The sequence below is a fragment of the Anarrhichthys ocellatus genome, unplaced genomic scaffold (genome assembly GCF_004355925.1).
Source record: "Anarrhichthys ocellatus isolate YVR2014 unplaced genomic scaffold, GSC_Weel_1.0 scaffold252, whole genome shotgun sequence".
NCBI lineage: Eukaryota > Metazoa > Chordata > Actinopteri > Perciformes > Anarhichadidae > Anarrhichthys > Anarrhichthys ocellatus.
In genome coordinates, this window is record NW_022280281.1 from 53,618 (window position 1) to 78,343 (window position 24,726).

The 24,726-nt window shown below is 40.3% G+C and overlaps 2 protein-coding genes across 2 annotated transcripts in view; both read left to right on the plus strand.

Moving 5' to 3' along the window:
- The first annotated feature begins 23 nt into the window (after nucleotides 1-23).
- Nucleotides 24-8,369, plus strand: yipf4 (Yip1 domain family, member 4). Its single transcript, XM_031879371.1, has 6 exons — nucleotides 24-255; nucleotides 1,371-1,527; nucleotides 4,625-4,796; nucleotides 5,885-5,962; nucleotides 6,063-6,176; nucleotides 7,466-8,369. Exons 1-6 carry the CDS (start codon nucleotides 198-200, stop codon nucleotides 7,601-7,603), a joined length of 717 nt encoding a protein of 238 aa, XP_031735231.1. The 5' UTR covers nucleotides 24-197; the 3' UTR covers nucleotides 7,604-8,369.
- Nucleotides 8,370-14,169: 5,800 nt separating this feature from the next.
- Nucleotides 14,170-24,726, plus strand: part of birc6 (baculoviral IAP repeat containing 6) — a 30,108-nt gene continuing 19,551 nt past the window's right edge. The window contains exons 1-4 of the mRNA XM_031879370.1: nucleotides 14,170-14,594; nucleotides 17,587-17,768; nucleotides 20,363-20,500; nucleotides 23,321-23,514. Of these exons, the coding sequence (XP_031735230.1) occupies nucleotides 14,384-14,594; nucleotides 17,587-17,768; nucleotides 20,363-20,500; nucleotides 23,321-23,514 (725 nt within the window). The 5' untranslated portion in view covers nucleotides 14,170-14,383. The remainder of the gene's footprint in view (nucleotides 14,595-17,586; nucleotides 17,769-20,362; nucleotides 20,501-23,320; nucleotides 23,515-24,726) is intronic.

Below are 24,726 nucleotides of genomic sequence, written 5' to 3' on the forward strand. Positions count from 1 at the left end.
GTCTCATTTCCCAGTTTCCTCTGCTCTTCCTGCTCCACCGCAGAAGACTGAACGAAAACAAAATGCGATAGTTTAACTTCACCGATGAGCTGTGATCAATGACAGCGTTATTAACGCTTCTCGGCATATTTCACTGACTGTATATTTAAATGTCACATTTCTGTACCTGAGGCTTTGGCAGAAATTCAAACTTAACCATGCAGTTCTCTCCCACCAACGGAGATTTTATGTTCGTCTCTTCGACAGAGGCTGAAGGTAAGCTAATGCCAGCAGAGTTCCACAGCTAGCAGGCCTCAGAAGAGCCAACCTCTTATCAGTTTACGTGATGTGTTACAGTAGAGCAACCACCCAAGTACTAATGCAAGCAGTCTAAAACATGTACTTACGTGTGGGTCGACATTGTCCTATTCTAAATAGCCACTCTTAACGTCACCTATTGAAATGGGCAAGCTATCGTTAGCTTTGCTAACTAGTTCAGTACCGATACGTGTCGTCAACGAACGTAGCAAACGAACAGCATTGGAGAAGTTGGACTCTTTATAACATATTGCTTATTGTCCACGTTACGAGGTCATTAAAACAAGACGTTTAAGACAAACGTTACCATTCAAGTAATTTCACTTAATGACGAAGCACAAAACATATACAACATAAACATAGAACTTGTAAACACTGGTCACTGACAACCTTCCCACCACCCCATGTAGTCTAAACGAGTACAATTAAAAGGTCAGATTATACACAATAACCAAAACGAACAAAATGCAACATAAAATACAATACTATAAACTGAGAATAGAGACTCAAAATGGGGCTAAAACGTTTACTCTAATCTGTACCGACGTTGACGTTAATATACTTTAAGATGACGCATCAGTGCAAGTCAAGTACATGTTAGTAAAAGCTGAAATGTCCTTAGATATTAAACATGTATAGTATATGAACTATGTACACTATGCACATACAGATGGATATACGAGGTAAGGCTTCACTGCCAGAGGAGATATGTTGAACAGGGTGATGTCAGCTGGCATGAAGCGTTTAACTATGTCTGCGAGGACTGTGCTTCAACCAACCTCTACTTTTGTTATTGGTTAAGCCAATTACTTCACATTGTCCAAATAGTTGATGATTAATTTTCTGTTGATTGATTAATGGTTTCAGCTCTAGGTTGATGTTTTTCTACTCTAATGTTCAATGATGTTTACGCGGTACTGATATAAAAAAAACACTGATATAGTGAGTGCTTGCGAAATATGGATTCAAAAAAACTTGAGCTCCATGTGTAAATTGTTATATGTATGTGTTTCCTGTTCCGCACCCACCTATGATTAAACGGTTAACTCTCCAAACAAACGTGTTTTCCACAGAGCTCAGCGGCACCATCAATGCCCCGGATATTAAGCTAAACGTGGGCAGCGAGAGCGGTAAAGATCCATATGCCACCACCTTCCTGAGGCAGCGAGGCTACGGCTGGCTGCTGGAGGTAGAGGAGGATGACGACGGTGAAGAGAACAAACCTCTTCTGTGAGTACATGTTGTGTGTATCAAAGGGTAGGGCTGGGTAATCAGTCAAAGAGTTATCAAAACCAACATTTTCACTCTCGAACCAACCAGACTTTAATCTAGTCAATATGTTTTAGTAACTCATTATCCTACTCCTGTAAGGCACCTGAAAGTATAACAGCAGCTCTAACCCTACAGGCCTACAACCAGTACACAGCCAGTCAGCGTATGTTGATACAACGCCGGTCTGGCTGCGATCAGGATAGGCTGGTTCGCTGGCTTTTTCGGAGCAGAGTCAGGTCAACAGTAAACCATAAATGGGTGTTTGTTTACTAGCAGCTGAGGTTAAATCAGAGCAGTAAAAGAGTCTCCTCTGTGTTCCTCCACATATTCTGGAGACTAGAGCTGGTTGTTTCAGACGTGTAACAGAGATAATGTCTCTGCACACCCTAAACATCCTGCTGAGGAAATACTTTGACAGTCACAAGAGATTTTAAATCAAACACATTTTACTTTGATATTCCTGTTTTAACAAACAGAATACTGAGTATGTTACATAAATGTAATTTCTCATGAACCACGATCTTCTGTGCATTGTTCAGTACATTTCCTCATTTGAAACATGTCAATTGATGCTCCCACAATGCACTGCAGGCATCAGCTTTGAAATACCAAGCACAACCAGCAGTGTTTAAGAGAAAGCTCACTATGGGTGGGGGTGTAACGATACACGTATTCGTATTGAACCGTTCGGTACGGGGCTCACGGTTCGGTACGCATTCCGAACCGAACAATACGTTTGAATAATATTAAATTGCTTTTGAAAAATAAAATATAGCTGAAATTGGTGGAGCCGCTGCGCTCAAACATGGCAACCCACCCGACGTAACGTGCTGTCCTTCCCTGATTCGCCACGCTCCTATCACGTGACCGTTCCCGGATGTTCACAAACAACAACAGTCTTGATTAACGGACGACTACTAGGTTAATTCAACATGAACAACTGAATAGAGGGGTTGTTGACCTTGTTGTCTTTACTAGCAGCTGTTGTTCAGTTAAAGTCTGCATTTCTGTGGAGGAAGCAGCTGTTATTGGAGCGATTAGTGAGCGGCGTGACCAGCGGCGTGACCAGCGGAGGTATCAGCGCTACGGAGCGGACGTCTGAAGTCACGGTTAGCGGCTTCAGGGAGGAAAGACACAAAACGGAGGACTTTCCTTTTCTTATTATTGTTTATTTTGTTCTGTACAACTATGTAAGACAAGTTAACACACATAAACTATAAAGGAACAAAACATGGATTGCTCTCCAGTATGACAGAGACTTCAGCAGAGCTACGAGTGAGAACAGACAACAACGACACCGAGGGAACGAGTGAGAGACGTGTGTTGACCAGATTTATTGACCCATAATCTAGTAAACCTTTGTGTGTAAGTGTTGATTTATTTTAATGTAAATATGAGGTGAGAGAGACAGAGAGCAAGACCCCCAGCACTTTAACTAAGTCTGAAAAATAGAACTTTTAAAACTTTCTACAAACTGTCTGTTTGAGTTCATAGAGGAAGATTTTAGAGAAGATCTTAAGTGTCAAACACGACCTTTCATTATTAAAGACTACTTTATTACTTTGTCATATTATTTTACGTAAGCAATTGTACTTCCTGTTTACACCGGCACCATCACGCCCAGTGTACGTGAAGAGTCATGTAATATTCATTACAAACTCTCCCCGCAGCGTTTAAGTGTCTGTTCCCTCCTGATTCAAACAGGTTAAAGGTATATCCCTACTCTGTAGTGATAAACAAGGCTGTAGGAACATGCTTAATGCTATTGACACTACTCCTTCACCAGCCCATTTCTCCAGACCATAATTCCTGCTTTGTAAAAGAAAACAAAAACCCAAGCAGAGAATCAAATCAGACACGCCCACTTGAGTCTCACCAGCGAGGATTTAGCATTTCTGCTTTTTTGCTGTATTGAAAACGTACCGAACCGTGGCACCACTGTATCGTATTGAACCGAACCGAGAATTTTGTAAACCGTTACACCCCTACTATTTAGTCAACGTTTTTATGTATTACAGTTGGAGTTCTTGAGACTACAAAAACACTCGCTTTTGCACAATGTTGTTACAGAGTGAAGCCTCTCTTACCTCATAAACCAATCTTTGTCTGAGTACAGACACTGTCCTGCAGAGAGCACACAAACTGTTCATCAAGATACAAAGGTGATGTGACCTACTGACGGCAACGCTTGTCATTTTAACCGGTGAAAGAGACAGCAGTAGTATTAATTATTGGTCAATTAAGAATTTATTTCTTTAATACAATATTGTCTTCCTTTTAACTGACTCCAAAATGATACTGTGGCTGCGGGAAAAAGGTCTGAGTAGAGTCGTCAAAGATGTTGGACGCGCCTCATGGCGCTTTGCGACGTGTTCGGCCATTTAAAACAATAGATGTGCTTCAAAACGTGTGTGTCAGACGCTTTCAGTGCGTTTGGACCTTTAATCGTCACCGACTTAAAAACGACAAATCATTTTGATATAGGTTTTAGCTGCTTTCTCCCAGCGCTATTTAAGGATTAATTCAACCTTGAATCATGATGGACAGCTGCTGCTGCAAACCACTGAGCAAGCATGTTCCTCTTTATGCCACATCCCAGTCAGCAGGATATACAGGATTGTAACTAGAGAGGATATGAAGAAAAAAAACAACAAATTCACAGTATGTACAACATTATGTCATTGGACAACCCCAAAGCTCTTTCAGACCAGCCAAACATCCACCACTCTTTAATAAGAAAAACAACAGCAGCAAGAAAATGTGTGGAAGGAAAGTAATAGCGGCAGCAATTTGAATACTCGTCACTTGCAAGTAGGTTTACCAAGGAATTTTTTTTTTTTGCACAACCGCAGTTTCCCGCAGGAACCAAAAAGTGGCTGTTGTGGTGGTTTTACAAGCAGAGGCAGATTCAAGTGACTGGCACAGATCTGATGTCAATAAAAAATCTCTGTCAGCCCTGTTGATGTAGACTCACTTGTTGCTATTTTTATATTTTCTTTTGCATCGTCTCAGTGCAAAGCATGTCATTATAATGTCATCTTGTCTGTGTGAGAAGGGAGGAGCTGGACATCGACCTGAAGGACATCTATTACAAGATTCGATGTGTGCTGATGCCAATGCCATCACTGGGTTATAACCGGCAGGTGGTCCGAGACAACCCGGACTTCTGGGGCCCCCTAGCCGTGGTGCTCCTCTTCTCCATGATCTCCATCTATGGACAGTTTAGGGTGAGCAGTAAACACAATAAACACCACTATGTCGCCCGTCATCCTCTTCCAGAATTGTCTGTTAGCACTTTTCCACTGTATTTTACCAGCTGGTACATTTTGGATATACATCATAAAAGAAGCTTACAGCGTGACCAACTATGATAATATTAGGTCCTTTCTATGTAGTGTTTGGTTGGCAATTGACCCTTCACTAAGCCCCGCCCCCTGCTTCAACTCCATCATTGATCTCAAAATATTTATCTCCTTCCTCTCTGTGTATCGAGTATCACTATTGCACAACGTTTCACCATGACTAGCTCCAAACCCTCTAAACCAGCCTGAGCATGAACAAACCTGAAAGCATTGATGAAAGTCTATGGAGCAGAGCCGAACAGCTGTCGGACCCTGGTCGGAGCTGGCTGATGCTACGCTATGATTGGCCAGTCTGTGTTCGAGGGGCGGGACTTGTTTCATGCTGAATCCAGGCCACTGTGTTTTATTTTTCAGTTTGCTCCCCTGCACATAGTATGCTCCTTTATTTTTCTTTAATCTTGTTTCATCTTTTTATTGTCTCTGTACTGTTTGGGGGTTTGTCTAATACGTATGTGGTAACCGTTGTTGAAATCATCCTTGTTGTGAACAAAACATATTCTTGTCCAGTTGCATCTGACAGTTCTGCTGCTAACACCTGAAAGTACCTGGAACTTGCATTTCCTGTAGTATCAGCTTCTGAGTAGTGCTTCAATTTAGATCCAGGAAGTCTTCCCCAAAGCATGTGGAGAACAGTGGAAACAAAGGCAGTGTCTGTGATAACGAATACACACAATGTTTGTTTAGTTCCTGATGTTGAAAGGACTTTGCATCACTCACAGACTGTAATAACAATTATCAGAAACCAATGAGCCTGTTTATATACTTGAGTTAAAGGTAGAAATCCACAACTTCAATTTAAAGACCTCAGAATTCATGTAAAGTCATATTTGTGGAGCTGTTCTTTACCACATATGGTTGAATATGTGGATGGTATGGTGTGGATGTCAGTGAATTGTCATGGTAACTTCTCACAGTTTTCAGGAAGGATGCTAAACTCTGCTTCTACTTCGCAGGTTGTGTCTTGGATCATCACCATCTGGATATTTGGATCACTAACAATCTTCCTGCTGGCTCGTGTTCTCGGTGGTGAGGTAAGTGCCACTGACACCTAGTTATCTTCTGCAGCCAGTCAAAGTACAGTCCGACCTGACTCAAACTTGTTCTTATGGAGTCCATTGTTCTCTTGAGCAGGTTTCCTTCGGCCAGGTTCTTGGAGTGATCGGATATTCCCTTCTTCCTCTCATCGTTATAGCCCCTCCGCTCCTAGTGATCAGAGGGTTCGATGTGGTTGCCACACTAATCAAAGTGAGTCAAAGACCACACATTACCAAAAACATCTGAATCTTATTTTTCATGTTGTGTAAGAACAACATGCTCTGAATTTATTTGACTTTAAAATTCCATATATGTTATCAAAAGCATTCATTTAGTCATGAACAGAGTATTGAAAAGAGTAGCTCCATGTAGTAAAAGAAATCCTAAAGAGGGGGATTTGAAAAAAAAAAAAGTCATCCCAGAGCCCTTCAAATAACGTGATGTATATAGATTTTTAAATTTACAATTATATAAAATAAAGATGTGCTGTAAATCTTCATATTTAAGGAGCCAGACGCAGGTTATCTGTGACATTTTTGCTGAATAAATTGAAGTTTGAGTTATTACCGCAGTTACAAGTATTCCTCTTGGGTCCACATGGATTGGTTAGTTATTACATACAGTACATTCAAAATGATTACTCCACTTATTCACAATTTGTTATGTTGCCCTAAAGCATCCCCTGCTTTATGGTCTATTTGATTCTAAATGGACCATCATTTACTAAATGAACATCATGCTGTATTGAAGAAGACTTGAAACTAGAGATTGAGACCATAAACTCATGTTTACAATGTTTACTGAGGTAATAAATCAAGAGAGAAGTAGTCATTTTCTCATAGACTTCTATACAACCAGAGGAGTCGCCCCCTGGTGGACATTGGAGAGAATACAGCTTTAAAGCAATTGGTTTCACTTTTCAGACCCAGAGGTTGCCGCCTGGTGCCTCAGCACAATCCTGCCTCTGAGCTCTGCAGGCAGTTCCTTCCACTTCATAGCTCTGAATTATAAAGACAGGCGTGTGTCCTATCAGTTGAATCTACAACAGGTGGACTCCACTCAAGGTTTAGAAACATCTCAAAGAGCAATCAAGAGAAATGGAAGTCACCTGAGCTTCAAGTGTCAGAGCAAAAGTTCTGAATATATCAATGTGGTATTTCAGTTTCTTCTTTTTACTACATTTTCAAAATGTCTGAAATCCTGTTTTCATTTTGTCAATATGGGATCCATTGTGTGTAGACTGATAAGGAGGAAGATTAATAAACAAATGTCTCGCATAAAGATGCAACATAACAAAAAGGGAAGTGGTCTGAATACTTTCTAAATGTAACATGTGAGGAAAACCTTTACTTGGTATGAGATGATGACTACAAAAGTCCCAATGTAGTTTTTCTAAAAGCAACACCCTCCTTCATGCTACTTGAAGTAATCCGGGTTCTGTGGTGGAAATATTGATGAATAAATGAGATGATTCTTTCTCGTCTGTTCTGTTCTTTCAGCTGTTCGGAGTGTTCTGGGCTGCTTACAGTGCTGCGTCACTGCTCGTCGGAGATGAATTTAAAACGAAGAAGCCCCTCCTCATCTATCCCATTCTCCTTTTGTATATCTACTTCCTGTCATTATATACTGGTGTGTGACTGGATGAATTGAAACTGGACCCTTTCATGGACACTGACCCTGGGGCATGGAGGGGGAGGCAAACTACAGAACCAGGATTTTTTTTTTTAAAGGTGTTTATTTCTTTTTTAACTCTATTAAATTGTAGGCCGTGGGGATGTTAGGAATATATAACAATGTATATAGTTTTGTCCCTCATGTCTTTGGTCAATAAAATGCATATGCTTTTACAGCTTAAACGTCGGGTTGCAGGCTTCTCGTTAAACAGCAGGAAATAGACCCAGGGCTGTATATTCATTTAATGGTTTCTTTTTTACTCTTGATCCAACTGAAGAATGTGGTGCCAAATATGTGGTGTTCATGCTGAAGGAAGAATTCAACAGAAGAGACAGTACCACAAAAAAAGAAAGATTGTTGAGCTCAATGTTTTTCATTGTTATGCACTGTTGTGTACTATGAGTGTCCATCTATGCTTTTCATTTTTCACAGGCTTGTTTTCTTAATTTATGGACTTTAGCAGCAAAAGCAAGTGGACTGGGGCAGTTGGAGGGACACAAACCATTGTCTGCTAAATGTGCCTTGTTTTCCCACCCTCGACTCCTGTTTGCCAGCCGTTTAATACAGAAATATAATCATTGGATCAATAATTACAGTAAATTAATAGTTATTTGGCAGTGTTTCCTTTTCTGTCATTATATAACGCAAACACAGCTAGCCACCACAGTGCTGTATATAGAGTGCTGCAGGAATGAGTCCTAGTACTGGATAAAAGTCAGCATTTCTGCACTTTGTCTCAAAGTTTTTTGTTTTTTTTTGTTAGATTCCTGAAATAAGGTAAGAGATTTCCACATTTTGTGCTACAACATAAAATCCGTCAGTAAGTATCCCTCCAGTGAATTTAGTAGTTTTTTTCTTGTTTAAAAAAAAAAGAAGTGTCTAGATGGAGACGTGTAGTTCCTTTATAGCCTGACGTTGGCTTTTTACTCTTGGGGATTGCATTACACTTCAAAAATTACAAAGGTGGTATTCATTCGTGAAGATTATCTTGCAGAACAAAAAGAGTAAGTATAATAAACGTTTGTTTGCCAGAGAGCTTATTTTCTGTAATAATACAAAATCCAATGTAAAAATCCCATTGACTTTTTATTGAGGGAACCAGTGCGACGCTAACTTCCAGGATGGCATACAAAAATACGTCATGCCTGCAGCTTTATATTGTAACAGCCATTAAATGGTCTCAACAGGTTGGATTCACCCACAAAACCTCATTGGTTTGTAATTATAAGATAAAAATAATAGCTGTGTCCCAGTTCCGATAATACATTCTTATTCTATAGGTTTTAACACTGGAAAAGTAAGTGGGGCCCAGGAAATGTCCCTGGACACAAGACACTGAACCCCAAATCACTCCCGATGGTCAGGCCAGCACTCTGCTTTTTAATAACAGGATGCTTCATGTGTGACATCAGACATCCGTCATACTGCGACTTTGGAATCCAACTGCCAGTTTAACTTCACGAAGAGAAAGCTCTTTCTGGAACTGTCTCACCACCACCACCCAAAATATTTTTCTTTTTTAGACTCAGCTGTGAGTGAGCTGTTCCTCCAGTTCCTTTGTGCATTGCATTGTGGGAGAAAAGTCCATCAACAGCGCACTCAAAAAAATGCCTGTATTTGGTATGCATGCTGGTTTGAGCAAAGGCTACTTAACTTTACAGTGGGAAACTGTTCTTAAAGCCTGCTTAAAATGAGTACACAGTATAGATTTGGGACACGTCATTAGTTTACCATATTATCCAGTTCAATCTGAGGCAAGCAGTGTGCAAACAGAAATGCAAATATCCAACACACCAAAAAATAAATATAAAAGTTCAAAAGTGCAAGTCCATTGATCAGTCTATTCACAAGGTAGACCAGTTCTTCCACTGTGGCTGTTCACAAGTCTAGAATAAAACTGGAATAAAACCAAATCTCCTATTTGTTCTACATGCAGGCAATCTGGAACTCATTCATGATGGCAGCAGTGTGATTATCGATCATCATAACAGCTTTTTTTGAGGACTTGCTCAGCATAAGATGTACTAGGGATGTTTGTCTTTGTGCTCGACATAGAGGTGAAATCTGATTGGATAAAAGCTCTACTTAAAACAAGCTGCAGGCTGGAAGCAGAGCAACTGAGGAAGACAGTAGCAGTGCAATGAGATAATAAGCTAATGGGAAAAATAATTAGAATACATGTAATGTATTTATGAAACATTAACTTATAAAATAGCTATAACTTTGTGATTCTGTTAAGGCCAGCAGAGAAGGCCTTGCTGGCCCTGACGGCCCACCACTGTGTTTTAGTAATGTGTTTCTCTCTCTGAATAATTGATTGGTATGCAGGAGCAAGCAAAACAGAGTTAAGGTCAGTGGTACCAAAGCCAGGCAGAGTTAAAGATCTGTATGCTCTGGGAACAGAACAATAACATTTGTCCAATTTGAGTCTCGTAGGACATTCAATGTACTGATGAAATGCAGGTAAAGCACCATCCAGTGGACAGTGGTTGCAGTCAGCTGGTAGAAACTTACTTTGTCCATCTAAAACTTTGGATGCATTGTTTACATTTACGTCGGCATGATTTACACTTTTGCATATATAAGTTGCTGGACTTCTCAAGGTAAATAATGTGGGCAAAGAGACATGGTCAGCCATACATACTTTCTCCTGTAACTACAGTCTTACACCACTTGTGCTCTTGTTTAGTTCTTGACTCAGTTCAGTGGCCGCACTGCTTCATACACACAAACCACATAATCAAGTTCTTTATAAATGTAAAGTTTATTAAACTACTAACTTCATAAACACAACTACTAACTGCTAAACAGACAGCACAATGGATACAGCGATAAACTACTGATGAATGAGGACCACCGTATTTACCAGGTCAAATCAAGCCAATGAAATTAAATTAGTGCACCGTTCAAGGTTTTGAAGCAAGTCAATATAAATTCAATATTGATGGGAGATCCTACTTGTGATTTATGCTTCTTAACTAGCATCAACCCCACTACCAAAAACAAATGTGTTGTTTCACCTGGCGCTTCTGATAGCAGCAGGACGTCTGAGAGCTGCCGTCCTCAGGCATTCTTTGGTCGAACGGGGCAACTCGGCTTGAGTCCATCTCAGCAGGCAGGAGGACGATACCATCTTCACCCACCCCCACTCACATCATGTCTGCTTAATACACAGATGGTACTGCAGTTGCCTTCTTGGGATTCAGGAGCGATTGCTACTTTTAATGACATTCTTGTGAAAGTGACAACCAAAACAGCACACGCCTCTTTGTGCAGGCTTAAATGTTGTTGTTTTCTGGTTTCATTGATCACCAGGCAGCTGCTGTAATGCAACTTAAGAAAGTAACTTCAAAGTCAAAGGTCAGTTCCACTGTTGAAATCTGCCCTATGTGTTCAAAAAGATTACCAAGTTCAGTGACAACATGTAGCCTACCCACTAGGAAAAATGGAGACTAAGTGCAGTTAATGGCAGCATTGTCCATCCCTTACCAGTCTTATATACAGCCCAGACTGTGACTTGCTAGGCTGCATCACAAGCTACATAACTTTCAGACAAACAACACAAGCTCAATATGACTACAGCCCTGCTAGCAGCTCTGTGAGGCTGCTCTTTGAGCAAAGGACAAAGTAGTCTACAGTTGAGGCAGTTGATTTGAGTTCATTTGTTTTACAGGTATTTGTTCATAATCCAAAGTCAAATGGAAAATATGACTTGATGGAGGTAGATGAAAAGTCAGAGGATCACCAAAGTTATTACAATTCATTGTGAGGGTAACACGAATGTCCAAACCAAATTGCATGCAATCCTTCCCACGAATGTTGAGGCATTTCACCCAAAGCCACCTGCCATAGTTTTGGTGGCACTAGAGGAAAAGTCATGAGGACACATCGTCTGGGAAGCGTGAATGTCTGTACCACATTCTTTGCCAATCCGTCCAGCAGACGTGGGCACCATGGATATCTGAACCGACTTTCATGAGAATCTACTGAGCTCTTCTTTGAACACAAAATATTTCACAAAAAGGCCAGAAAATCCTGGAGACATTACAGGAAAAGTCAGGGGATCAAAAGGATTCATTATCCTGGGACAGACTGGCACTGCCATTCTTAGAGCCATGCTGCTAATATAAAAAAAACTTTGGTAACTTGAGGTTGGGGAAATGGTACCACTGCATGCCAGTGACTGTGGTTAAGATACAAACCTGCAAGCTCCCAATGACACCAACAATCTATAATGTTGGTGTCAACATTAACTTGTTGAACAAGACAAACTATAATCCACGAGGTCAAAGTGAACACCACTGCTAACTAAACACTGCCCCACAGCTCCCTGTGTAAGTTTGTTTACAATGTCTGTCTGTACACCTTTTGGTTCCACTGTTGGTTAAATGAACACTTGATTTTTCCAGAAAAATGAAATCAATCCATTCGGTAATCAAGAAACTTTAGCAATCGATTTAAAAATCGATTTGGCATGAATTTTGTTTGTAAAATGACTTGTGATTTCATGTATGGACCTTCAAAAACCATTAAAACCCCAAACTTTCCCAGTTCTAATTTCTACATGCTACGTGCCATAGCAGAGGTGTTTTATTAACATATAGTGCTTGTGCCAGTGCCAGAAGGTGAAATTCCATGCGTATTTGAATGCAACCAGTGGCATTTCTGCTTGCATCAGTGAGGGGATACATTTACAACCTATACAACAGACTTAATGGCCTTCAGTGGACACTATTCTTCTGAGGCAACCATTGCAACATAGAAGAGAAAGAGGTCAAAGAACAACCAAAACGTAATTTGGTTTTATGACCCTTACCTTATAAGTAATGAAACAGAAACCACTGCATGAAATCAGTTGTCAGTTGTTATAGTCTACTTGCATAGTGATAAATGGCATCTAGAGGTTTCAGAGTGGAGGTTGATGTATGCTTATAGATTCCATCACCATAATCTAGGCAGCTCCTGATGCAGGTTGAACTTCCTTAGCTTGCACAGGGAGTTCATCGTCTGCTGGGTCCTTTCCCTGGTGGTGTCTATGTTGGAAGTCCATTTACTGTCCTGGGATATGGTGGATCCCACAAACCTGAAGGGTTCCACAGCAGACAGGGTTGTTAATAGGTTGACAAGAAAAAACAGTGTGTGTGTGTGTGTGTGTGTGTGGTCTTTACTGTCATACTTTGGAAAACATAAATATGTTAGGCAATCATGCAACAACATACACATTAAAATGTCTTTTTTAAAAGGTTGTCCAACAGCCAAGCAAAAAGTGATTTACTACAATGTAACTTACTCTTGATGGACATTTTCCCTGCAGACGTTTCAACTCGTCATATCTGGAAAAGCACAGCTGGAACCAACAACTGTCCAACTATGGTTCAGTTCTGTCCAGTCAACCATTCTAGTAATACAGTCATTATTAGCGCTAATAATTAGGCTACACCTGCTCTTTTACTGCAAGTCAAAAGGACTATAAAAAAGGCCTATACTTATACTCATGACTGTGATCGCCTGACCATTATAATGTACAGGGAACAGACCATAGTGCTGCCTGGCCCTCTCCTCTGAACAAACATATTCAAAACCCTCTCAAAAGTGTTAAATACATCTTCCAAAATATAAATTCAATGCTATTGCCTTTGCACCACATGACTGTTCCCTCTTAAATGGAAGGATGAAACACCTACAAGAATTGCATAAGAGATTCAGTGCAATTTCTGGAGGTAGAGAGTTATATTCACTGTCATGGGGCCTGCTGTAAAGTTTTGTCAAGCAAACATTCAGCATCAGCTATGTTGAATAATAAATATTGAGTATGATATTGGATGATGCAAATATTGCCGAAATGTGCAGCAAAACTGTCAGCAATACTGTTGCAAAGACATTCACGGTGAAGATGTAGTGTATTTTGACAGCAACACGTCTTTTCTTCTCGCTTTTTATTTTATTTTTCTATGATTGATGTTACTGTTCCTTTTTATTGCTTGTTACATATAATTTGATTATTAATGTATTCTTATTTTAATTTTCTTTACCGGGGGAGGGTTACGGGATCTGAGGTCCTTATTGCTGTTGAAATGTTCACTGTTTTTTTTGATTTTTTTTGTGTCTCCTTATCTTTTTTGAGATACAGAACAGAAATGAAAACGTGACAGATTTATAAAGCAATGGTGAAAATGAGGACATAAAACGGGAACACCTTATAATATAAATCAATCAAGTAAATATATATATATATATATATATATTAGGCTTCATATTTAAGGCTCTAAAATGAAGGTTTGATTCAAAGTGTCAGATTCAACTGTGTGGTAATACTTGAGGTAGAATTCTGTGGTGGATATAACTAGACTGCATCAATTGTGTATCCACTGCAGGGCACAGTAGGCTAAAGATTGAAACATTTGTTACTTCATGTTTGTTGCAGAGCCATTATTTTGATAGTTAATTATTTATTCCACCCTTTGTTCTCGTTTGCACTTGGTGTTATCGCGGGAAGTGGCAGGAAGATACGCTAGCTCCGTTTACCTATCGTGTCACTGACAGAAAGCTCAGCCTGGAGTTCCTCAGCGCTGATGGTGAATAGCCGCTGCTGCGGTAACGGGCGGAGGAGAAGAAGCCGCATAAGGAGTCAGCAGTGGCAGAGGAGTGATAGTTCGGAGTTAGTCTCTTAGAATTAGCAGTATTACGTGTATTATTTAATCCTTACAAACCCCAGAAGCAAGGGAAGGGAAAAATAAGGAAAGATGGCGGCCGCGGCCTCGCCGGGCTCCGGCTCGTCCACCCCTTCTGACTGGATTGTACTGAGAGACGGTTGCCTGCGTTGCGACGAGGAGGGCCTGCGAAGCCTTTCCTACCACCCGGCCCTCAACACTATTTTGGCCGTTACTAGCCGCGGCAGTATCAAAGTAATTGACGGCACTTCGGGGGCCATTCTCCAGGCTTCAGCGTTGCACGGTAAGCACCGGAGCCCCGTGTCATGCCCTGACACCAACGGTTTCAGTTTTGAGAAACCAACCACTGGTTGTCAACAGACACTTACGTTAAACGCGACATTGGCTGAGTTGTAACCTCAGCAGGCTAACGCTAGCTGTTCCAAGCAGTTGTCTGTGGGCTTAACGTTAGTTAGATTATTTGGCAAACAGGATTCGTTCTGCTTGTTCACCGTCTTTGGACGTTGATCTGTTTGTAGTCCAAATTAAACTAGTGCTTCTTGAACGCTAGTGTTCGCCACTGTTTACTATATGCCTCTACCATCCAAGCTATTAGCTAGCTGGTTAACTTAGCACAGCGCTAGTTAGCCGGTCAATCTTTCCTGTCAGTTTCTGTCATTCTAGTGGTCAGTCACGATATGTCGTTAGAATTACAATTCATATATTTTGCATCTAGAGTAGCACACCTACCATTACCTAGCCCAAGGTTATGCAGTGTGTACATGGGAATTACGGTGATAGCCACCAAGCTAGCTAGCGGCACGTTAGCTGCTTAACTTACAGCCTATGGTGTATATACTGTCAACCATTTAAAAGCATTGGTGTGATGCTAAAAGTGACCTGACTGGGTGCTGCATAGTTGGTGTATTGGGTCCGTACATGGATGCTGGGCTCTCTTGGCTAATTCAGTCAAAAAACCCTTGGTGGTATTTCATGTCTGCACGCAAAGTCCCGTCAAAATGTAATTACTGACAAGACTTGGCTATTAGTTTCCCTAGCAGCGCTCCACACTGACCTGGCAACTCTGCTTTGTTTACACATCATCATAGCATGTATCCTAAAGACAGGGGTTTGAAGTTAGCATTTGTTTACATCTTAAATTGTGCTAATCTGCAGATGGATGCCAGTGTTTGTGCTTTAACCCTGACTTTTATCATTGAACAAAAGATATATTTCCAAGTGTTTACTGCAATATAGAGTTATTCTTGAAATGGGAATAAGACCATAGCTCTCCCATTAGCTAGTACTCAGGTTTGTTGTTAATGAGGTCGTTGATTGTAAACAGTTTCAGTAAACACATAATTACTGTACTATTATAGAACTGCTGTTTTGCACTGGCGATTGTGTTTGACAGGCTGCAGCCCATTTGAGGATTGTTTCAGATGACCTTAAGATGAAGCATTTTTGGTAAAGTAGGACTTTTAGGAGGACATATTTGTTTGATGGAATACTCGTAATAATGATAATAATACACATTAATTAAATGGCAATTTTCAAAACAAAGTTAAAAAGTGCTATACATTGTTGGAATAGTCTTACAAACAACCACCGTCACCATACAAAACTTTTCTTTAAAAAACTATTTTTAGAGCAAGGTTTATGCTGCAAATAAGATTAGCACAGTAATGCAGACAGACAGTGCTCCCATGTCTGAATGTGTCGGCCTTGTGATTACCTGGAGCCCTGTCCAGGGTGTACCCCGCCTCCAGCTAGGAGAATATTAATAAAATATTTCTCCCATGGAAGCTGTGTATGTTCATAGTGTACATAAAAGTGCCGCTATACAAACCCTCTGAAAGTGAAATGGAATGGACTTACATCCACACTGAGCTGTTGGATCTTCTGTTGACTTTACTTTCAGTTTACTTTAATCTCAGTTCATTTTCAGCAGAAGCTCCCAGTTTTTTAAAACAGGACTGTTGTCGTGTCTGTCGTCCTCAGATGTCTGTCGATTGTGATTGATGGAACGTTTAGCCCAGTTGAACCGTCTCTGGATCGATGGTTATGTCATATTTTAATTAGAATTTATTTAATTTTTTATGGACAATGTAATTTAACATAGTTCCAATACAGAGCATGAAACCAGATTTGTTTAGGGTTGTAACGGTATACCGGTGTCATGGTGAAAAAAAATGGTGTGTGAGAGAGAGTTAAAGGTACAGACAGGAGCAGTCTGGCTGTGCTGTTGCGCACCTACAGTGTTAACACTTGTTCATTATCATAGGGCATTATTTTAAAAGCCTCCCTTACAGAATCGCTACAGTCCTAGACATTGATGAGCACAAGTTACTGCTACTGTAGTGTAGCAGAAAATGCAATACTTTGGCTAAGTGTTGTAAACAAATGTGTTACTACATTTTTGCTGTTGCCTCCAAGTGAAAACATGTTGTTGTAAATTTCAAGACAGAAATCTGCTTCATTAAATTACATTAGTCATTTAGCAGACGCTTTTATCCAAAGCAACTTACAATTCAGATGCTATTACACCGTAGGCACAGCTACGGGAGCAATTTTTTGGGGTTAAGTGTCTTGTTCAAGGGTTAAGTGTCTTGCACAACATCGACATGTGCCTACCGGAGCCGGGGATCGGACTGCCGACCCTCTGATTGAAGGATGGCCCTGCTCTCCACTTAGCCACAGTCGCCCCTCACTGGACTTAAATCATTCTTCTGTTAACTTCATCTGTTCAGTGACCAGTTATTGTCACTAAGGTTATAAGAGAACCTAATCTGACCTTAACTTTCCTGCCTGGGTGTGTTTTGTGCAAGTTAAGAGACAGGAATTCACTGCTGAAAACATATCTCATATTATAAAGAAGCCGCAAACCACTATTTATTGTAATGTGAAAACCCATTGCAATGAATTAAAGTAAATAAATACAATTTAAAAACTGCTGGTAAATATATCTGTTTTCAATTCCACAGAGAGAACAGAACATATTAAAGTGACGTAGAAGAATGGAATGAATTTGAATGATGTTTGTATTAATTAGTAATTGGCTAAGAAAACCTTTTAGGTTTTAATAGTCGGTCCAGTTATCCAGACAGTAGAGCAACAACTGATGCTATCAGTGTAAAAGGTGGCCAGTCAGACTCGTTTCTCTGAAAAAATGTTTGGCTTTGAGTTGTTTGGCACAAGATGGTAGACTAAGCATGTTGAATAACTGAGGTTTTCAGGTAGTCACTTTCTCCTTCAAACCTCCTGACACTGTCTGCTGTCCTCTGTTCCTGTCACAGCTAAACCTGGCGGTCGTGTCAGGTGTCAGTACTTTCCAGCAGTGGACAAGGTGCTTTTTGTGGACGACTATGCAGTGGGATGCAGGAAGGACTTGAACGGCATCCTGCTCCTGGACACAGCTCTCCAGCCTCCAGTGGCCAAGCCCGAGGATATGGTTCAGCTGGAGCTGCCGGTCACAGAGGTAAGAGAGGAAGCTCCGTACAGAGATGCTTGTCGCCTGATATTTGCCTGGATAGATGTGTTTACACTAAGCCTTTTGTTCAGTGGAATAAACTGCTCAATCTGGATATATGAAAGGCTCAGCAGGTTCAAATTCTCCCTCGCATTACTTTTACCTTAACCTTCCTCACGCTCACCCACTCTATTTGAATAACTGCAGCGGTAAAAGAGTGTAGCGTATAGCCCAGTATTAAACCAATAATGGTGTCAAAAATGCTCATTGTTGAAAGAAATAAGTGACTGTGTATAGTTATTGCTCAGGTTTGACCACATACAGTATTCATCCAAATCCCTATACAGCTCCAAGATAGGCAACTCCTTTTTATCAAAGGGGGTACTAACTTTGTCTTTTTGGAAAGGACTGCTAAACTCTATTATCCAAAAATATTATTCCACTCTGTGGTAACTCACACACATACAGAAAGCCAGAATGTTACATCAATAAACTGTCAAAATGTCTCCGCTTGTGGGGGGTGGTCCAGTGTTAGAAACATCAGGAGCAAATATTGGATGAAATTCAGGGTTGACTAATGAATGTAGCATTAGGCTAATGCCTAGATGGTGTGGGCTTCTACTAGCTCATGTTTTCTGTTATGATTTGAGCTAAATGCAACTTGTTTGTAATGTGGCAACAGCTAATAACTTTTGCTACCTCAGCAATTAACTAATATTAGGGACACAAAACCAATTTTTTTTCCAGAAGCCCAGGAGGATAAAATGCTCCCAGACAGGATGTGACTTATGCCAATGAGGTTTATCAACAATGTTTCGACACTTTGACATGATTTGTATTGTAAATAACTAAAGCCCTGCTCGTGTCAGTGGACTCGCTAAATATCGCCTGGCATCAAGAAAAGAAACTCACGCAGTTCAGCACCGCTGCTGGAAAAAGTCCTTTAGGAATCACTGGACATCTCATCTGCTTTCATCTCTCTTCAGCTGGCAGCTCAACTGCTTTTGATAAAATGAGAGTTCATTTACCTTCAGTGATTTGACTTGAACTAGTTGTTCAATTGATTTTAGCACTTTCCTGAAACTAAAGCTCACTGCAGTGACAGACATTCAACACACATTACACATGTTAACTGTTTTCATTCAATATTCATATGGGTACCTGATAGTGGTACCGTGAGGCGTGATAGTGGTACCGTGAGGCGTGACGGATCGATCCGTGATCGATCCGTCACGCCTCACGGTTCGGGATCACGCCTCACGGTTCGGGATCACGCCTCACGGTTCGGCACACTTGTGAACCGCGGATCAATTGAGGTTTTTTTGCAATTTGTTTTTTTTACAGTTTAATAATCATAGTGTGTAATAAAGTGTTACTGCTGCTGTTCCCTTTCAAGTAACAAGTCCCCAAATATCAATGCAAAGTGTCAGTGAACAGATGTAAAGCAGTAGTGTGTTCACGTGAACAGAGCAGGTTAGAAGCATTTAACTGTGAAAGTCATGGTGAGCGGAGGAGCTTCAGAAGCCCCCGGCGTCATTTAAGTCGCAGGTTTGGAAGCATTTTGTCTTCCCTGTAACATATGACGGGATGAGGGCGGTGGACAAAAACGTTACTGTATGTAGGCGTTGTTTAAAGAGAGACGTATGACAACGGCTGACTGTGACGGCTCACTTCATCACGGCGGAGTGGAGATTCATAGTCTGGTGCTGTAGACACGCCCCCCTCTGTTAGAGTCACACAGACACACACCTGGCGCAGGTGCTGACAGAAGCAGCAGAGTGGAAGCTAGACAGGCCCAATAATATCCCAGTCACCACAGAAAGGTCTACCCTCTCCCCAGACAATGGAGATATGTATATATAAAAAAATGTAAAGTTGTAGACCATTTCACAGTAATGGTAAACATTCCAAGTTTATTGCATTGTATTTGAATGACATAACCTGACAGGAAGTAAACATAGACCCAAGTTGTTGCCGAGCAGTTCAGTTCAGTTGAAATATTTTTGTTTTCATGTAAGACTATAGCCCAAAGTTCTTTGCTTTAAGTGTTCTTGAAGTTCTTTAATTAATAAATGGAAAGCAAAGTTATTTGTCTCCTCCCCTTTTGTTTGCTTATCCGAAAAATGATCCGAACGGTGACTCAAGTACCGAACTGTGAGGTTTGTGATCCGTTGCACCCAGAGTACCTGAGTATTGTTTTTAAACTTGGAAAAAATGTGGACCTTTAACACTTTGGTTAGACCTTTCTTTCATTCAGGCAAGAAATAGTGAATGTGGACATACCCGTGTTTATTTACAGGAAAAGCAGGGGAATATATTGTAACCATTACAAAACATGTTGTGGTTCCGTCACATGCAGATGCTCAATAAAGTGTTTCACTCTTATATGTATGCATGTCTGTGTGGCCTGCTACCCAAGTTGTTTGTTGGAGTCTCTAGTTAGTTTAGTTGTTGCCGACTACAGGCACTAATGTAAAGTCACGTTATCATGCATCAGATGGTTAAAAACCCATACGACCGTTCATATGTGATGAAGGCAGTCCCAATGCCTGACCCAGGCAGTGAGAACTATAACTAATATGTGAGTTTGTGTGTGTTTTTAGGCCCAGCAGATGCTGTCAGCCTGTCAGGAGAAGATTGATGTGTCTAACACAGAGGGCTATGAACTCTTTATCACCCAGCTCAAAGAAGGTCTGAAGAATACCTCACACGAGACGGCAGCCAATCACAAAGTGGCAAAGGTTAGTCTGACAACCTTTCGAAAGGGGATTTTGTTTTATTGTTACATCCTGTAATAATATATGCTCACGTTTTGTCCTCGTAGCAACATATTAGCATTTTTTTAAATTTAGCTGTTAGTCACACTTTGAAGTGGAGAGCAATGTTTCAGTGTATGGGATGTCACATGAGAAGATCATGTGAGAGGAGCCAGTCAAAAGACTAGAAAAGGTTCCCCCACTCATTCAGAGTACTGGATTATACTATGTCTTTGTTTTTTCTGTTCCCCATCAGTGCTGTTACTTCTAACCGCATTTGGGAAAAATAAGAGCAGCATTGTAGGTTAGGGTCCTAACGGTGGACACAATAACATGAACACTTGTACAGTATAATCCAGTGCAGTAGCTTTAAGGCTACGACGATCACTGGAAGTAGTATCGACCGATAAGGATTACGATGTCTTCTTGAAGCCTTCTATTTATCCTGTCGCATTATATATATATATATTTAACTATTGATGAGGTAAGTCTTTATTTGGATAATCCTCCTACTAATAATTTATAGATTATTTGTAACATTTCAACATCTTATTAGTTGAGACTCAACAATTTGACTTTCACTTTGTCTGTAGATGTTTAACAGACTTTATGGAGTATATGTGACAGTTCACAAACATACCTTGAACAACTCCCTCAACCTGAAGCCAGGTTTAACTTCAGTAAAGTCATTTCAGCGGCGCATAGACAAATGATCTGGTGTGTTTTGTGTCATTAGATCGTCTCTTCTGATCGGCCTTTAGAGACCACAGATCAAACTATTCAGAACAAATAGTTTATACACTGTTTATTTGTTGATGCAACGCAGAGGGCCTTAGATAAATCACAATTGTGTCATGAAGCGGTATTTGATCCATTTGTATTTTTAAAATCATTTACCTCAAAATCGTAATGTTCCTAAATCAAAAAAAACGTTTCCAAATCAAGCACAGAAAAGGAAACGTATCGCCCTGTGTCCTTTCCTATCAGGGTCTTACCTTGATTAATGGCTAGTAAGTCATGACGGGGAGCTCTGTGACTGATTTTAATTGTGTGGATTAACTTGCCAATACGACTGAACAAGGCTACATTCTGAAGTTTCATTGAAACAAACCAATCTGATGAAGTGAGTAGTGATCAGAGGGCCTTACTGCGATCGTCCCAGTTGGCCACCTGGCTGTAAACAACCTCAAATTGAAGTTGTTAATCGACATTTTAATCTTACAATCACTGTTTCATTGAAAGTATGTGCTTGAGGACTGAGACGACACAAAACGTGTGTGGGTTTTTTTTTTTTTGTTTTTTTTTTTGTTTTTTTTTTTTAAAATTTAATTTATTTTTTGCTGCTGATACCAATTTCTGATCATCAAAGATCCATATTAGTATGATCCTTTTTGCTATTTTGTTCTAGCAGCTGGTCCAGACTATTATTTTATTTTCACCTCTGTCCCAAATTAGTTTGCTCTAAAGACAGTGTAAACCATCAATAGTTGTTCATGTTATCCTTTTACTTTGTCAAAGACATCTATAGTGGTTATTAACATAAAAACTAGGGATGCACTGATTGTGAAATTCGAGGTCGAAACCAATTTTAATAATAAGTTGTCCGATTACTGATGATGCTCTGTACTTGTTATTTATTCCCCTTTTGTGCCAGGGAAACGAAAACATCTTCATACAAAAATGACTTGTTTTAAACTCATTACACTGTCTTTGTATGAGCACAAATTCAACAATACAAATGTATGACTCAATCTTTGATATAACCTTTCACATGAGTAAGATTCTTTTAGAGACGAGACGACTACCTACTCAATGAGAAGAACCTTTCAATATGTAGTCCAACAAAAGTATGTTTTGTGAAATAAATTATATGTAATTCAATATAAATGTAAAAGTGTTTAGAAACAAAGGCAGTGTTTCACACATACAGACGTGGATGGGCCAGCCAGGTATGTTAACGGCCACCCAGGTATATTTGGCAACCCATTTTAGCACTTTTCATTTCTTTATCCGTCTGAGAGCGACGGCATCCGTGATCAATTACCTTTAGTGGGCTGAACGCAGAACGCACTGCGGTGAGAACTGCAATGGAAAACCCATTATTTCCAATGTGCGGTGCCACAATGGCTTTTCGCTGCGCTAAAAGTTAATTTGGGTTGAACTTTAAGAAACGTGTCATGTGTGAAAGGTCATTTAGATTATTTGCTCAAATATTGTTGTTATTACCCATGCCAACTGTGTAGCCTTGTTTTTTGTCAAAATAACCTAATGAATATAGCATTTTTATCTACCCCACTGTACCAGATGTACTCAACTGTTACTCCAAAACTGTTAGATTTGAATTGGGGCTATTGCTTACATAACAGTCCTAAAAAACTATAACAAAATTAATCTAAATGTCCCTTTTAGCTCCCCGTCCCCACTAAGCAACATTTTTCACACTCAAAACTGAGCTTTCGAGTGGATAAACATGAAATTTACCAAAATAATGTTATGTTTCTTACTTTGGGGTGTTGCGCAAAAATGAAGAAATTAACATGGTTAATCATATAATTTTGTCTTCTTGACTTGATTTTCTATCAATACAATTATTCATTGCTGCAGACGGTTCCTTCTTGCAGCTACATTACTGTGTAATGAGAACACTATCTTGCCATCATGTATTGAAATGAACTTGTACCAGTGTCTGCTTTAGAAAATTGACAATTTGATGTATGGCCCGATCTCTGTCTGATCTACTTTTTCTTTTGCTATCCTAAAACTCACCTCTCTCGCCACTCTCTGTGATCTCCTTTATTCTTTCAGTGGGCGACAGTGACCTTCCATCTTCCCCACCACATGCTGAAGCTGGTGGCCGGGGCCATAGTCAATGAGCTGAAGAAGATAAACCAGAACGTAGCTGCCTTGTCTGTGGCCTCATCCATCATGGACAGGCTCTCCTACCTCTTGTCAAGCGCCAGGCCTGAGCTTGGGGTGGGCCCCGGGCGCTCTGTAGATAGGTGAGCAAGCAGGGAACAGATACACCTCTTCAGGGAGTTGGTGGTTTTTAAGCATCAGCGTGACACATGTAGGTTTACCTGCAAGACCACAGAGGAGATGATCAGTTCTACACCAGCATGCAATTAGTTTGTCTTTCAGTATGAAAGGCCTCCCCACTCTTCTCTCCTCATAGCATCATTTGTTTTCCTAAAGTGGATAACACCTAGTATGTTGTGGCACAGGAATTACTCGTGCAGCTCATAGACATGTTCCAATGAGCAAGGTTCACTCCAGGTTAAAAAGGTTCATGCATGCAACACATCTTTACTGTTAATGTAATAGTTTAAGTGCATTGACTACCAATTTGTGCTCTCAAATTATTGAGCCTGCACAAATGACTAAATTGCACTCTGTGACCACTTTGTCACTATGTTACCGACGTTACTGCGAGGCATAAATAAACCGTGAAAGTTGTGAGGCCATGGACTGTCAAAATGAGCCGCTTGGATTAACTGCAGTTTTGATTAGTATTCAGCCCGTTTGCCTGTTAAACAATGTTATATCAATGTAACACTAAAATATTTTAAATGTTCCTCCATTCCAATCTATTTACATATTTATATTGTATACCGCTTTCATCAAAATAGGCGACCCACGCCAAATCTGTAGATGAGCCGTCCTGAGCCGAGCCGCGCTGCTCACAGTCCACGTGTCTTTTGTACAGTACTGGTCCAACAGAGTCTACGATGTGTATTTTAAAATCCAGGCCCGGATATTAGTTTGTTCCTCAGGAAAATCTAAAGTTACTGCATTTCTTTGCCCTGGCGTTCAAATATAAAGTCACCCTCGGCTCAAAATCAAACCTCTGCATGTCCTTCTTTTGGGAGTGGGAGTTTTTATAAACAAAATTGTGATTCATTTACAAAAGTTCCATGCTACACGTGTAACCAAACATATATACAAACAAACGGTTAACTTAGCGTAACTGCATAAAGTCAACTCATCATAAAGTAACTTAATCACGTGCACACAGCTACACACTGATGTTCCTTTCTCCCCCTGTTCAGTCAAAGTCATCTCCTTATATAGAGCCTTCTATCAGCAGGATCTAGTTCCTGCCATGAGTGCAGGTGACACCAATTACTGACTCCAATACTTAACAGACAAAAGCTATACCTTACAGCATCCCTTTAGGTAGCCAACAATTTTACATACTCTACTCCCCCCCCCCC

Coding starts and splice junctions, on each gene's coding strand:
- yipf4 (XM_031879371.1), top strand. CDS start 198: ATGCAGTTCTCTCCCACCAACGGAGATTTTATGTTCGTCTCTTCGACA. Junction 1,528..4,624: donor GAAGAGAACAAACCTCTTCT/GTGAGTACATGT, acceptor CTGTGTGAGAAG/GGAGGAGCTGGACATCGACC. Junction 5,963..6,062: donor CTCGTGTTCTCGGTGGTGAG/GTAAGTGCCACT, acceptor TCTCTTGAGCAG/GTTTCCTTCGGCCAGGTTCT.